The sequence below is a fragment of the Oryzias latipes genome, chromosome 15 (genome assembly GCF_002234675.1).
Source record: "Oryzias latipes chromosome 15, ASM223467v1".
Classification (NCBI taxonomy): domain Eukaryota; kingdom Metazoa; phylum Chordata; class Actinopteri; order Beloniformes; family Adrianichthyidae; genus Oryzias; species Oryzias latipes.
Window position 1 is genome coordinate 29,351,761 of NC_019873.2, and position 15,123 is coordinate 29,366,883.

General features: G+C 41.9%; 1 protein-coding gene across 1 annotated transcript in view; it reads right to left on the bottom strand.

Annotated features, from left to right (window-relative positions):
- The window catches only part of wdr11 (WD repeat domain 11), a 52,419-nt gene extending 38,010 nt beyond the window's left edge, over window positions 1–14,409 (bottom strand). Inside the window, exons 1-6 of the mRNA XM_023963146.1 lie at window positions 14,200–14,409; window positions 12,021–12,132; window positions 9,574–9,727; window positions 9,318–9,491; window positions 7,473–7,674; window positions 4,400–4,565 (exon numbers count right to left, since the gene is read on the bottom strand). Of these exons, the coding sequence (XP_023818914.1) occupies window positions 4,400–4,565; window positions 7,473–7,674; window positions 9,318–9,491; window positions 9,574–9,727; window positions 12,021–12,132; window positions 14,200–14,285 (894 nt within the window). The 5' untranslated portion in view covers window positions 14,286–14,409. The remainder of the gene's footprint in view (window positions 1–4,399; window positions 4,566–7,472; window positions 7,675–9,317; window positions 9,492–9,573; window positions 9,728–12,020; window positions 12,133–14,199) is intronic.
- Between the last annotated feature and the right edge of the window lie 714 nt (window positions 14,410–15,123).

Genomic DNA, 15,123 nt, shown 5'->3' on the forward strand with positions numbered 1-15,123 from the left:
GCTTCCCTCACCACTTCCTACCGTTGGTTTTGAGTGCCTGCCAATAATCATAGTGTCCCAATAAATGAGTCATCTTTTGGGCAACAGCCAATGTCGTCTAAAGTGCCATTTGTGGTAAGTATTTTTATTTTAATCAATTTGCAGTTAATTTTACCTCCGGTTTCCTAGAAGGCGTGCAGCCTCTCACAGTAAACAGTGAAGAAGTTTAATCAACAAGCAGCATCAGCCCCACCCCAAATATTCAGCCTCTGCTTGGCTTTTCCGTCCAATATGATGCTGAATTTCACACCAAACGCTCAACCTCAGTCACATGCACACATAAGGGGGGGTTGACCTGTACAGGGGCTGCAGGTTTTTGGGTTGTCCGTGGAGAGGAGCGGCTGCATGGGAAGTGTCTGGGAAGTATTTGTAAGGATAATGGAAGTTCCACGAAGTTCCTTCCGCCACACTCTAGTCATTAGTAAGATGTTAGTACTTGTTCCTTACTGAGAGCATGACTGCAGACACACAGGGCGTGCACGTAAGTCTGCACTCGGTCTAATTTCCTCATTTCTAGCAGTCACAAAGAGCGCGCACGAATCACACGAACAACACTAACGGTATTCTTGTGCAGGCCGCAGGATTTGGGGGGGATGAAAAAATGAAAAGTCCATACGACACGCCCGCGTCTCACCCACCTAACCCTTAGATGTTGTAGTTGTATACGTGCTCACGACGACCTTTCTCTCTACGGGTTCAGCGCGGGTCACCCCCTTACGGGTTTGAGCATTTGTTGCCCCGTATGTACAGTTGGGAGTCAGGCTTTTGGTATCCTTTTACAACCCAAACCCTCCTCTACAAGGATGGAAAGAGTTCAAATGAGGTCATGCTGTCATCATCCGCTCCTCTAAACCTGCTTTTCTTCAGCAGACGGTACAGTTTCTATTTAGAAATCCTGCCTGTTCATACAGTGGTGGACAAAATAGTTGGTAGCCCTCAGTTAAAGAAAGAAAGTCCACAATGCTGAAATGACTTGAAACGTTCAAAAGTAACAGTAAATTAAAATTTATTGAAAATTAAATAATCAAAATCACCCATTACATTTGAGTTGTTGATTAACAGAATTATTTTTATTAAAACTGACTAATGAAATACGGCTGGACATAAAAGATGGTACCCATAACTTAACATTTTGTTGCTCAACCTTTTGAGGCAATCACTGCAATGAAACGGTTTCTGTATTTGTCAATGAGCCTTCTGCACCTGTCCACAGGTATTTTGGCCCCCTCCTCATGAGCAAACTGCTCCAGTTGTCTCAGGTTTGACAGGTGTCTTCTCCAAATGGCATGTTTCAGCTCCTTCCACTGATGTTCAATGGGATTCAGATCTGGGCTCATAGAATCCACTTCAGAATAGTCCAAGGCTTTTCTCTGAGCCGTTCTTGGGGGTTTTTGGCTGTGTGTTTTGGATCGTTGTCCTGTTGGAAGACCCATGACCTGAGACTGAGACCAAGCTTTCTGACACTAGACAGCACATTTCTACCCAGAATGCCTTGATCATCTGGAGATTTCATGTTACCTTCACAACTTCCAGACACCCTGTGCCAGATGCAGCAAAGCAGCCTCAAAACAGAACTGAGCCTCCTCCATGTTTCACAGTAGGGACAGTGTTCTTTTGGTTGGATGCTTCATTTCTGAGTCTACCAACATAGAGCTGATGTTTCTTACCAAAAAGCTCCAGTTTGGTCTCATCTGTCCAAAGGACATTTTCCCAGAATGCATGTTTTCAAATTCCAGTCTGGCTTTTTTATGATTTTTCAACAGTGGTGTCCTCCTTGGTCGTCTCCCATGAAGTCCACTCTGGCTCAAACAACCATGAATGGTGTGATCTGACACTGATGTACCTTGATCTAGGAATTCACCTTTAATGTCTTTGGAGGTTGTTCTGGGCTCTTTGGATACAGTTCCACTATCCGTCTCCTCAATTTGTCATCAATGTTCCTCTTCCATCGTCCAGGGAGGTTAGCTACTGTCCTGTGGGTCTTAAACTTCTGAATAATATGTGCCACTGTGGTCACAGGAACTTCAAGCTGCTTAGAGATGGTTTTATAGCCTTTACCTTTACCATGTTTGTCTATAATTGTGTTTCTAATGTCCTGGGACAATTCTCTCCTTGGCTTTCTGTTGTCCATGTTCATGGTTCACACCTTTTCACCAAACAGCAACGTGACTATTTGTCTCCCTTTAAATAGTCAGACTGACTGATTCTGGGTTTGAAAACAGCTGTGATGTCAATCAAAGGACATACCTGAGTTCATCATGACCCCCTGGACAATTAGTTCTCAGTTTTATGGAGGTACCATCATTTTAGTCCAGCCCTATTTCATTAGTTTGTCTTTTTAAATAATTCTGTTAATCAACAATTCAAAAGTAATGGCTGATTTTAATTATTTAATTTTCAATTTTTTTTTAATTTATTACTTTTGAACGTTTCATGTCATTTCAGCATTGTGGACTTTCCTTCTTTAACTGAGGGGTACCAACAATTTTGTCCACCACTGTAATCAACACAAACAGCCGTTTCTATAACTGGCCAAAACTGGAGACTGTATTTTGTTATTTGGAGAAGCTTCGCCACTCCACCATGCACTTTGGCTGAGTAGCATCATCAGTCATGCAAATTGGCTGCGTGACAAGCACTTCATAATGCTTAGAGAAGGGAGGTGTCGTCTGGACAGAACCCGAGCCGTTGAGTTATGCGCCTCAGCTGCAGCTCTGGGTCACTTCACCAAACATCCTTTGACTGCGGAGGTTCATCCTCCACTTCTGTGCTGTAAAAACAGGAAATGTTTCCTGGGAGAAACCGCAGAGACTGCAGAAATGAGATGTCGATCCGTTGAAGCTCAACCAGGCACGGAACACTAAAACAGCTTTTTAAAAGGCACATTATTGCTATCCGTGAATAAATATGCACCACATTGGGACAAAGAACTGCTGCTCCTTCATTGTTACAGGCAGAGTATAAAGAGACCACACAGGGACAAAGCAAAATGAAGCTTCCAGTCCCACTTTGGTCTCTGTAGCTGAGACAAATCCTGGATTTGAACCTCCACAGCATTCATCAACTTCCAATTAGAAGGCCAAACTTAGTGGGATGGGGGTGCAACACCCGCAGAACAAATGTGTTGCTGACTGAGGCTAAACGGCCGAAGCAGATGCCCGGCTGGAGAAGGACTTCAGAACGACGTCTTTTTCTACACGGCCGTTATGGGGTGAGAGCAATCAGGAAGACAAATTTTGAACTTAATCATTTAAGGCAGGCAGGATTGGCTTATAGAAAAAAAATCAATAAAGGAGACACATTTTTGTAAAGCTCAACTAATGATTCAATAAAAGTAGAAACTGTGTTACAGCTTCATTCAGCAAAAAAAGAAAGGTGTAGGAAAGAGCAGCCGCACCGTTATTTATCTCAACTAGACCAAGAAACAATGTGACATTACATGAACTTGAACTGTAAAAGAGGGTTTTTTCTTTCCACACCAGAAAAAAAGACCCACTCTGATCATTTTCTGATCTATTTTCAAATCCTTCCCAGTGATCTTTTGATTATGATTAGAAAAGCTTTTTGCCAAAATCCAAAAACGTGTCGTTTTCCAGGACATAGTTTCTGCAGAGCGGCAGGAGTTTATCAGAAGTTCACCTCTTAGTTGTGAGTGCGACTTCCCCTCGCGTTGCAGGGAGCTTTCTGTTCACAATCTGTCCCACTAGCTTACAGCCCCCCACACCCCCAAGCCTAACATTAGAGGTGCAACTAAATGACAGCAATAATTGAGCCGTCCAGATTCCAGCTCAGACCAGGAAAACAAAGACGCTCGTGGATCTACTTGTCTGCAGGTGGATGATCAGAATGGAGCAGAGCAGCGAGTTTGCAGCCTGCCAAGCGGACCACCTACGTCACTGCTACAAGCTTTTTCAAACACCAATTTGTTTCTTAGCAGCTGGATGGCTCACATTCCAGACGGGCCCGATGAGCTTCATCCAGTGTGGGTCCTTGGGAAAGGCCCTTCACGCTACTGCATAACTATGCGGCCGCAGGGCCCAAGTCTGGGTCTCCCTGTGCCGGTCCCCAGCCTGGATAAAACACAGGGTTGTGTCAGGAAGGCTATCTGGCGTAAAAAATCTCTGCCCAAAACCACCAGTGAAGATCAGATGATGTGCAAACCCTGAATGGATAAAGGTGAACAAACCAATGTTTTCATCTGCTCAAAATAATGACTTTAGAAAATACTCAGAAATGTATTTTTCATATGAATGTTCTTCATGAATGTCCTCCATCATCACAAAAATGCTACAAAAACACGTAAAAACAAACCTCATCATTGGAGTGGGGTCTGTAAACCTCAAGTTTTGACCGTCCTCACCTGGATGAAGGGCACCCCCGAGCGCTCTATGGCCACCACGCCCACCGTCTGGCTGAGCTCCAGGTCCAGGATTAAAATCTCTCTGGGATAAAGCAGCAGCATGTGGTTCCTCTTGGATGGAAGGTAGGACAGCTGCAGGCAGTCGTTTAGTGTCACCGCCTCGGCTCTGCAGCAGACAGGAGGGGACAAATGAAATGAAAAACGCCCCCATTTACTGGATTAGACAAATAAACGCGGCTCTAAAGTGAGAAAAAAGCCACCGGGTTAAGGTTTAAGAAGCTCATCTTCTTCATCCACAGAATGTGCAGCAAGTGTCAAAATGAAAAATGAAACTTTTACTCATAAAAAATCAAGTTTAAAGCCACCAGAAACCCATTTAACATGTTCACCTCTGCGTTGCTGTTATTCGTGTTTATACCATGGTCCGGGTGAATACTCGATTCTGATTGGCTGCTGGGTGTGCATTAAAAAGTGATCCGGTCAAACAGCATCAATGTTCTGTATCACTGCTCTGGCTTCTTCCAAACAAACTTTATGTTCATCATCTGGAGGTGAACTTCCTCTCTGAACTGATGCTTAATTCAATACATGGTGATCATCAGCATAGATATCGCTTTCCTTTGCCGTTGCACTCAAGGTCCGCTCCACCTAACAAATAGTCCGCTTTGTGTGAAAAAAGTGATCCAAACCGGAAAAAAACAAGTAGAAAGGACTAAAAACTGGTTGAATAATTATTTCTTTTGTAAGTGACCACGGTATAAGCGGGTTAATGGCCCTGGAAGTGTGGATTATCAGCATTAACCCCTACATAAAACATCCCAATGAGGCAACACGCCAAGCAAAACCGTTTGATGATTAAAGGCAAAAGAATTAGGCAGCAGCTGAAGGACAAACTGCCCTTTAATGCTGTTTTGGAAGCTCTGTCTGCCTTCCAACTTCTTTCATGTGAATTTAAAATGAATGGAACCCAGTATTATCCAAGGCAGGTCTGACGTCGGCATAATGACAACAAAGCTTCAAAAAAAGATCTAATTGTGAAAAATCTCTAAAGAGGACGAGGCCATAAGACGAGCAGCAGCCTCATTTTTTATGATTATGACGAGAAAGAAGGGAAGGTAGACAAGAGGACAGATCAATAATACTTCAGTCATTCGTGATGTAAATACAGACTTAAGATGGAAACAAAGCAGAAAAACACAGAGAGCAAAAAAAAAAAAGAGATCAGAATATGTCACAACTTAAGCATCTGAAACATCCAGGTATGTAGAAAAAAAAGACATTTGTAAAGAAAGGTGAGATCCCAGTGCAATCGCAGCATAAGCAGCACAAAATACACTGTTGCCATGGTTACCAAAAGTGTGTAAAGCGAGCAGAGTTGTTTGAACCGCCTGAGTAAATCAGTTTAGCTTTTCTTTTCCTCTGATGAAATCAATAGATGTTATTACTGGCAGTGGAAGCTTTGGTTGATCACGCGGGAGCGCGTATGATGAGACTTGCACGGACATTCAGGACGGACGCGTGTTCGTGACATCACACTGCGTTTGAAGATCAGCTGAGAAGGATGCAGGGCAAACAAACGGATGAATTTGTTCCCCTCATCCACACAGTCGAGCTAGAAAACCTCCAAAAAGACTCGAATGGGGAAAAAATGGCGCCACGGAGTGTCAATGAGACAGACAGACGAGGGACAAGAAACACAGATTAAAAGACCAAAGGCAGACAGGATGAATAGATCTGGTGTTAGATCAGGTGGAGTAGATAAGCAGAGACACCGTCGCAGCTATAAATAAAGCTGCTTGACAGGCTGCTGAGGTGCAAAGCTGTCAGCTCCTCAAAAGACGTTTCTAAATTAATACCTTCAACAATTTATATCCATCTCTCTGTTTCAAAGCAGCTCCATGTAGAAAACTCAACAAAGTTAAGAAGTTCTGTTTGAAGACTCAGTTTCATGCCAGACCGAACGTTTGACGTTCCCTCGCGTGAAGCTGCGTTCCGCCCTCATTACTGCTGAGGAAGCTGGCGTTTTGGTTGAGCGCCACGTCACACTTCGGAGCTGTCAGAGGAATCAGGAAATCAGCACGTTCCAGATGAACATCATCTACTTCTAAGAGGAGGTGTGAACAGAGAGAGCTCCCTGCTGCTCTGGTGCAGTGATCATTTCTAACATCTCCATCTACAGCCGGAGGGAACAAACCCTCCAGTTCTGGTTTTCCTGCATCAACCACTGGGATTTTCCACAGTTGAAGCGTTTTCAGCAGCATCTGCTCCCCATCCTCTGGTCACGTCTTCCATAAAGCCTCTGTGCATCAGCCCTTCCTGACGTTTAATGTGGGCGGCGTCTCTGTTTGTGTCAACCTTCCTCTGCTCGTTTTCCAGACCTGTGACAGCCTGTTTCATGGCTCCGTCTGTTATTTCTGCTGGGCCGGGACTCACATTTGGCTTCCAGTTCACAGTTTGACAAACACTTCTAATAATATCTGAGCTGTAAAATGTATGCAGACAGAAAAAGGAACACGTCATGTTTTTAACTTCTGCTAGCGCGAGCAGAGAGAACAGGTCGACTGCATTGGCAGGAACATTAGAGTTCAGGGAAAGCCTCACACTTCTTATCAGCTTTTCTGATTTAAGACGTTTTCTGTTAGTCTGACATCCCATAATACTGTGTGTGACGTCTGTCCTGCACTTCAGGAATGAAGGCAAAGATTGGACATGAGGGAGGTTTGAGGACTTAGGACAGGAGAGAAGACAAAACTGTGGAGGAAAGTCCCAACATTTAAAAATAAAAATAAAGCAGATGTTTTTGTTTTTTTGTAAATAAACAAAAAAAATAAAATAAATTATATACATATATATATATACAAACAATGGTTAATGGGATTTAGGATATGCATCTAAAAGCTCAAACCCGATTTAAACAGTCGTTTGATCAATAGACCTGCTTCTAACAAACTCAGAGCGAATATTTATCAAACACTTAAGACGTTTAGAAACCTAATGAGTGAAGGTTTACCCCGAGTTGATAAAACGACCACAAACGCCTCATTTCCTGTTTCTGAAGAGACGCTTCACTTACGTTGGTTTCTCATTGGTAATCAGCACTTTGACTTTGTTTAGAGCCTTCTTTGCACCGGTAGGAGCCGGAGCGGCAGCAGGTGGAGGTTTAGTGTGGGCGGGGCTTGCATGTGGGCTGGCAATGTAGACCTTTTTGCCGCCACTGCCCGGCGGTTTGGAGGGAGTAAAGTCTGTGATAAAGACTATTCCTTCACTGGTCAGCACTGATGAGAAAAAAACCTCCCGTTAATATATGCACACATGAAAAGAGCACATGCTAAACACTTCAAAGGCCACATTTATGTCTTATAGGGACATTTAAAAGTCGTGTTTATAGCATGCACTTATGCACTGAATAACAGTCTTTAAGTCCACAAAGATCATTTAAACAAAAAAAAAGATTCAAAAACATTCTGAAATAATATATTTATTTATATTTAAATCTATTTTAGAAAATTCTACAAAGTGAAGACAAAAGATCAAATTCAAAACTATCCTGCAGGATTTAGATTTTCTCCCCCTCCAATGCAAACATGGTGGTACTTTCAGAATAAAAGACCAGAGGATGAAAACACACAAACACCTCAACAGATGACGTTTGCTCCTGAGAGTTAAAGCTGTCAACACAAAGAGCTTCACTTTAGATCCCTGAAATAAAAGTTAACAGATTTTTGCTTCTGTAAAAGGGGAATTTCAAGGACCTTTTAAAGGTTTCACCTTTATCTGAGTTTTAAAAGCAAATTATCAGTAAAAAGAAGATTCCCATCAACAAAAAGACGGTAGAAACTGCCAATAAAACAGACCATTTCATCAATTCCTTTTCATAAAGCAGTGAAATATAACATGAAGGTTGTAATTCAGAGCCTTCGCCAACACTGGACGGCTCAGGTCTTCTGGGAAGAATTGCACACATTTGGCACAGTTTTCTGCTCAAACACATCCAGCTTGAACAGAGCGCAGCCACTTTCAGAACCACCCGGGGGCTCATCTGGACTCGCCACGTCAAGACTTTAACCAGAGACTTCTTTGTGGCTTAGCTGCAGATTCTGAGATGCAATACCATCAGATGGTTTCCTGCTTTTTCTGTCTTTCATCTTGATCTTGTTGATAAAAAGAATTCCCAAATAATTTAGTTTTAAAAAGATTTTTCATTCATCTAGACTCAAAACAAGCTGAGATTTGACGTCTCACTCTGATAAAAACTGTGTTTTTAACCTGTTCCTGTTTCTGAAGATGAACAAATGTGAAGAAAATTAAGCTCAAAACTGCATTTCTGAGTATTTCTTTATTCAAATTGTGGTGAATCAGAACAGACTAAGAAATACTGTTATCTTATTTGTGATGTAGAAAATACGCTGGGCGGGGCCACAAGCCTTCTGCTCTATGCAGAAACTAGCGTTGTGTCCGAATTCCTTCCCTACTCTTCACCATTTTCTAGTTCTGTCTGAATCTACAATTCCCAAATCCAGTGTCCCAGAAATTACCCAGAATTCTCTGTGAAAAACCAGTGTGCATCGATGCTCACTAGATCGGTTAATATAACCAAAATGCATTGCATCGAAACAATTTTAGCCAAAAAAAAAAGTATTTTTTAATAAACCCTCAACGTTTATTGTGAGCGTGGCGTCTCTGCACTATCTAGTTTTTTAGCAGTTAGGGGTTAGAGCGGGATTCAGACAGAACCTAGGTCCTAGAAAACGACTAAAAACTGCATCATCATAATTAAAACACCTCAGGGAACGCTTTGAAAACGTTTCTAAGTAATTCTCAAGAAGGTTTTGAAACTCTCCATGAATGAATCAAAAACTGTGAATGTGGGCAAAGGAAATCGGATCTCCATGGTGTGAACCTTTCTGCTGTGACTTACGGGCCATATGGGATGGATCAAAGGGGTCAAAGGAGAAGGAGAGGATGTTCTCTGCGTAGCTCTTCTTCCAGAGTTTGGTGCCTGTATCCCCGTTCCACAGAACGATGTAGTTGGGAGGATGGACGGCCAGCAGGAGGTCACGAGACGCATCCTGATTCCACAACCAGTCCAAGTCTGGCAGATGATGGAGGGAAGGCAGAGGCTGAAGGTGACAGCACATTCAGAAACCATCCAGACATTCCTGCAGGATTCCTACCCTGGATGGGTTTGGAGTGCTCCTGGATCTCGCAGTGGGCGGTGCCGCTGACAACATCCCACACGATGATCTTCCCCGACGCATCTCCGGACGCCAGCCGCAGACAGTATGGCGAGCTCTGGTTGTGGTAGTAGTTCTCCCTGGACCACTTCACCTACCGGAAAGAAAACACAGACTGTGTTTCTTCAAGACTCATCCAAATATTTAAAATGGGCTTTTGCCAAAATAAAATAATCAGAAAGTCTTTAAGGAAAGACTGTAGACATATTTCCCTAAAATAAAAAAAAGTAACTCATTGGGGCTAAGTAAAGAAATAAAGAAATGTAATTGTAAATACGAAGCCCATTGACACGACTGTTGTGATTTTAGGCAATACAAATAACTGAGTTGAATTTACTGCATCTGAACATGTTTGTTCTGCTTTGCTGATGTTTTATTTTATTTCTGAAAGCTTTTTCATGTCAGGATGGAATTTGCTGCCGCTTTCATATGAAGCACAGTTTCCGATTTACACAGAAACATATTTTTCCTCATATTAAAGCCATTTTTCAGCACAAACACACACTGAGATTCTCCATCAGGATAATAAATAGAGGAATGATTTAGCAGCACACTTCATCACTCGCTCTGCTTCCCACAGAGGAGCTCAATATGGCCGTTAATACTTAAGGAGAAGGATTTGGTGCTGTTAAGGTTGAATATTAGGGCAGAACTAGCAAAGAGAAATCCGGAAATCTAAATGACAAAATCACAGTTTTAAAAGGGAAATATATAAGTGACTGTAAAGAGCAGAAACTCAAACTTCTGCTCAGATGTTCTCTGCTCATCCTTCATTCATCCTTCAGTCTTTTCTCCTGATCAGGAACACGTCTCACTTGTGTTTTTCATGGACGGACTTAAAGTAGTCATTATTCTGAAGTAAATACATTTCATCCATTTTGAAGGTAAATGTTCAATGTTTTCTGGAAAACGTTGATTTCTGAGAAACATTTCTCAATTCAGTGCACAGTTTCTGTCAAGACAGTAAATCAATTATTCTCTAGATCAGTGTTTTTCAACCAGATGGTCAGGTGTGCCGTGGGAAATGGTCAGGTGTGCCGTGGGAAATGGTCAGGTGTGCCGTGGGAGATGGTCAGGTGTGCCGTGGGAGATGGTCAGGTGTGCCGTGGGAAATGGTCAGGTGTGCCGTGGGAAATGGTCAGGTGTGCAGTGGGAGATGGTCAGGTGTGCCGTGGGAAATGGTCAGGTGTGCCGTGGGAAATGGTCAGGTGTGCCGTGGGAAATGGTCAGGTGTGCCGTGGGAAATGGTCAGGTGTGCCGTGGGAAATGGTCAGGTGTGCCGTGGGAAATGGTCAGGTGTGCCGTGGGAAATGGTCAGGTGTGCCGTGGGAGATGGTCAGGTGTGCCGTGGGAAATGGTCAGGTGTGCCGTGGGAAATGGTCAGGTGTGCCGTGGGAGATGGTCAGGTGTGCCGTGGGAGATGGTCAGGTGTGCCGTGGGAGATGGTCAGGTGTGCCGTGGGAGATGGTCAGGTGTGCCGTGGGAAATGGTCAGGTGTGCCGTGGGAAATGGTCAGGTGTGCCGTGGGAGATGGTCAGGTGTGCCGTGGGAAATGGTCAGGTGTGCCGTGGGAAATGGTCAGGTGTGCCGTGGGAGATGGTCAGGTGTGCCTTGGGAAATAGTCAGGTGTACCGTGGGAAATGGTCAGGTGTGCCGTGGGAGATGGTCAGGTGTACCGTGGGAAATGGTCAGGTGTGCCGTGGGAGATGGTCAGGTGTACCGTGGGAAATGGTCAGGTGTGCCGTGGGAGATGGTCAGGTGTACCGTGGGAAATGGTCAGGTGTGCCTTGGGAGATGGTCAGGTGTACCGTGGGAAATGGTCAGGTGTGCCTTGGGAGATGGTCAGGTGTACCGTGGGAAATGGTCAGGTGTACCATGGGAAATTACCCTCATTAACTGATCTAATACCGGGATCCAGTATCAGACCGTGGACAAAGTGAACAAAACAATGACGCTCAGAGACGCGAGTTTGTCTGCGTTTAGTGCAACACTACATCTCCCCTGATGCATTGGGTTAAAGTGACAGCGTCTCAGCGCACAATGAGTCTTACTTAAACGTCTTGAAACCACAACGGACACAAATCATAAAAGTTTTTAAATCTTTTATCTTAACTTTTATTTCATCTTTTAGAAAAAACAGCTGCAGCTTCCAGCTTTTTCTGCCACAATTATCACAAAAATGCATGTGAGATCATTGAGGAGCTATAGATCAATACAGACTATGAGTTTCTGCTTTGTTTTTGTTTTTTTGGATGCTGATGTGCCGCCGGATTTTGTCAAGTTTAAAGTGTGCCGTGGCTCAAAAAAGGTTGAAAAACACAGATCTAGATGGTCTTTGCTCTGAAGAAAAAAACTGCTAGAAAAGGTGAGTTTACCCTGGAACTCACCTTAACCACATTGGCCTTGTGTCTCTCCAGCACCTGGATGGTCTGAGCTGTTTTGGGATCGATGATGAGGATGCTGGAGTGACATCCCTGAGCTATCAGGCCCTGCCAACCCCTACAGGACAAAAGGGTGGAGAAGAGAAAAACACGGAGAATACGCATCTGAATGCAGCTTTTATACAAGCACAGAATATTCTGAAAAACTCACTTTGAAGCTGAGCTATTTTAAGTTTTTACAGTTTTATTAGGAAATAAATTAGACGTGAGCCCCCGCCCCCATGAGGTCTTTTTTAAGAGCAAACGCTGAACTGGTATTAAGCAAAAGATTTACAGTCATTTTCCTTGTAGAATAATCCTTCACAGACCACCATGCGGATGTGGATTTAACCCCATCATCCCCGAATTTAAAACAAATATTCTTCGAGGAGGTGCTGAAGTGCTGCATTCAATGCTGCGCTGGTGTTAGCGGCATGAAGGGGTTAAACGTGCTCAGAGGAAATATTGAAACCTGAGCAACTTCACCTGGTCAGGTGGGCTTTGCAGGCCAGTGACAGAAAAAACAACACAAACTGGAACATTGTCAGAGAAATTTTAAACCCTTAACACCTGTGTTATGATTAATATGCAATGATCTGTATGATATTCATTTAAAGCTGATGTAAAGGAAGTGGATTGGAGAAAAAAAACTTTACTAGGGACAAAACAGATTTGACCATTTTCAGTTTTCATTATATACTTTGATCTAGACCTGCACAATAATGGTGATGTCAAGCTGTGCTCTACGTATATCCTAAAGAATAATTCTAATAAATGGTCACCTCAAATGCGCTAAAGCATTCTTTTGGCACCTTAAAGTATTTATCCAATCAAATAAATACAATTATGTATTTGACCAATCAGATGGACGCCTTCATGCTGTTGACCAATCGTATGGAGGAGCCCTTTTCTGTTGGATGTTCACCTTCTATATAGACAAGGGTCATTTGGAGTATAACTTATGTTGACTCTTATTTAAATTAAACTGTTGCAGTGAAATAGAAATGATGTTTTTGGTTGTTTTGCTATTTGTTTATTTATCACAACTTATATCGCCATCAGAATATTGATCACTAATATCGCATATTGTGAGTTGTCCTCACCGAGCAGCCCTACTTTGATCAATGTGGAGACATTCAGACTTAAATGTATAATATAATTCAAGTACAAATAGAAGAAGTGTAGTTCCCAAAAACAGAAAATCACTATAAGAAGAGCGTAAGAGAAGGAAATAAAGATCTGAAGACAAAGATGACTTTTCATACTGCATGAAAAATCATTCATACTCATTGTCAAAACCCTCAGAAAAATGCTCACTAAAATGTATTTCAATGGCATTTTTGTGGGAACCAAAACACATCTTAGGTGTAAGGAGGAGGAAAGGCGTTTGGATGCCGGTTCCCACAGCTAAAGTCCAGGTGTTGATCCTGATCTCCAGGTTATGACATGAAGACTGACATAAATGAAGCAGGGACTGTTGAGAAGGAAAGCTAGAAAAGTGAAGCTGATTGGCTTAAAATGATTATTTAAAAATATATGTGATTAAAATGTTAGATTTTATCTGAACTCCATCAAACTCACCTCTTTCACATTTCGTTCATCCTATTTTCCACTGTGACATAAATTAAGTTTTAATGTTTATAAGACAGTAAAATAAAAGCAACTTTTGCAGAAAATGAAGACGCCACAAAGTGAGAACAGACAGAAACAACAGCAGGTTTCAGTTTTATCAGGAAAAACAAACTTTAAAAAAACAGCAGCAGGTGGCCTATAGTTCTTAAAAACAATTTAAAAAAAAGAAATTTCTTTCCCCCAAACAACATATCAAACTGACGAATCAGAACATCTGCTCCCAAACTGCATTCATTCAATGTAATGAAGTTTTAGCATAACACTGAGGATGCTCATGCTGAGAATGAATGAGGCCCAGAGCCAAGCATCACATGACAGAGAGACACTGCCTTGCACAAGAGCTCTGTGTCAGCAGCCGTTAACCACTAGACCCTACACCTCTAAACGAAACTCACATTTTAAAAAACACGGATAAAACCTGAGAGGCTGTCAAGTTTAAATCAAAGGGTTGCAGAAGTGCGAGTATGCTAGCTCTGTGTGTCTCTGTCTGTGTGTGTGTGTGTGCTGGACTCACCAATCCACCGCGCTTTTATTCTGTAAATTCAGAGTTCCGGTCAGAGTCCGAGCCGCCAGTTTAATGTTTACAGTGTAAGGAATCATTCTGGAAAATGACGACGATTGATTTCACATTTACAGTCGTTCATCAACGCTGCATTACGAAGTTAGCTTTGGGTCGTCGCCTGTGTTGTCAAACTACCAGGAAGCAAACGGTGTTTCTCCATGAAGCGCCGTGTGGCAACATATTCCAGCGAACATTTGTTCCACATTTGAGAAAACAAATGACAAGAACAGCAACAACGCTGATAATAAGGATACATACATTTTTGTTGCTTTTCTTGAGAATTATAAAGCAAAAATTATGGTTATAAAGTTAATTTATAATCTGATTTTGAGAATCTAATAGTTTATTTAAACTAAAGGACGACTGTTTTTGTCATTGTTTTAAACCAAATTATTAAATCCTTCAATTTATCTTCAAATTATATATATAAATATATATATATATATATATATATATATATATATATATATATATATATATATATATATATATATATATATATATATATATATATATATATATATATATATATATATATATATATATTGTATTATTATTGTATTATTATTATTATTATTTTTGTTACTTATAGTGATGTCAAATACTGGCTACAAAATACAGCATAGAAGGACCAGCAGATCTAACATAATGTTTCTATGTGCACGTCTCCACTGTGAGGACACAATCCCCCAAACGGTTCTATAGGTTAGGCACCACAGTGCATGTGATATACATTTACAAATGCATCATACGCATACCCAGTCTGCCAGATCAGTGTTAATGACCTGCTCCTATGAGATAAAACTGAACAGCAAATAAGCTAAAGTCTGATCTTAAAATGTCCTTGTCTCTTATAAAAACATGTCAGCCATCAAT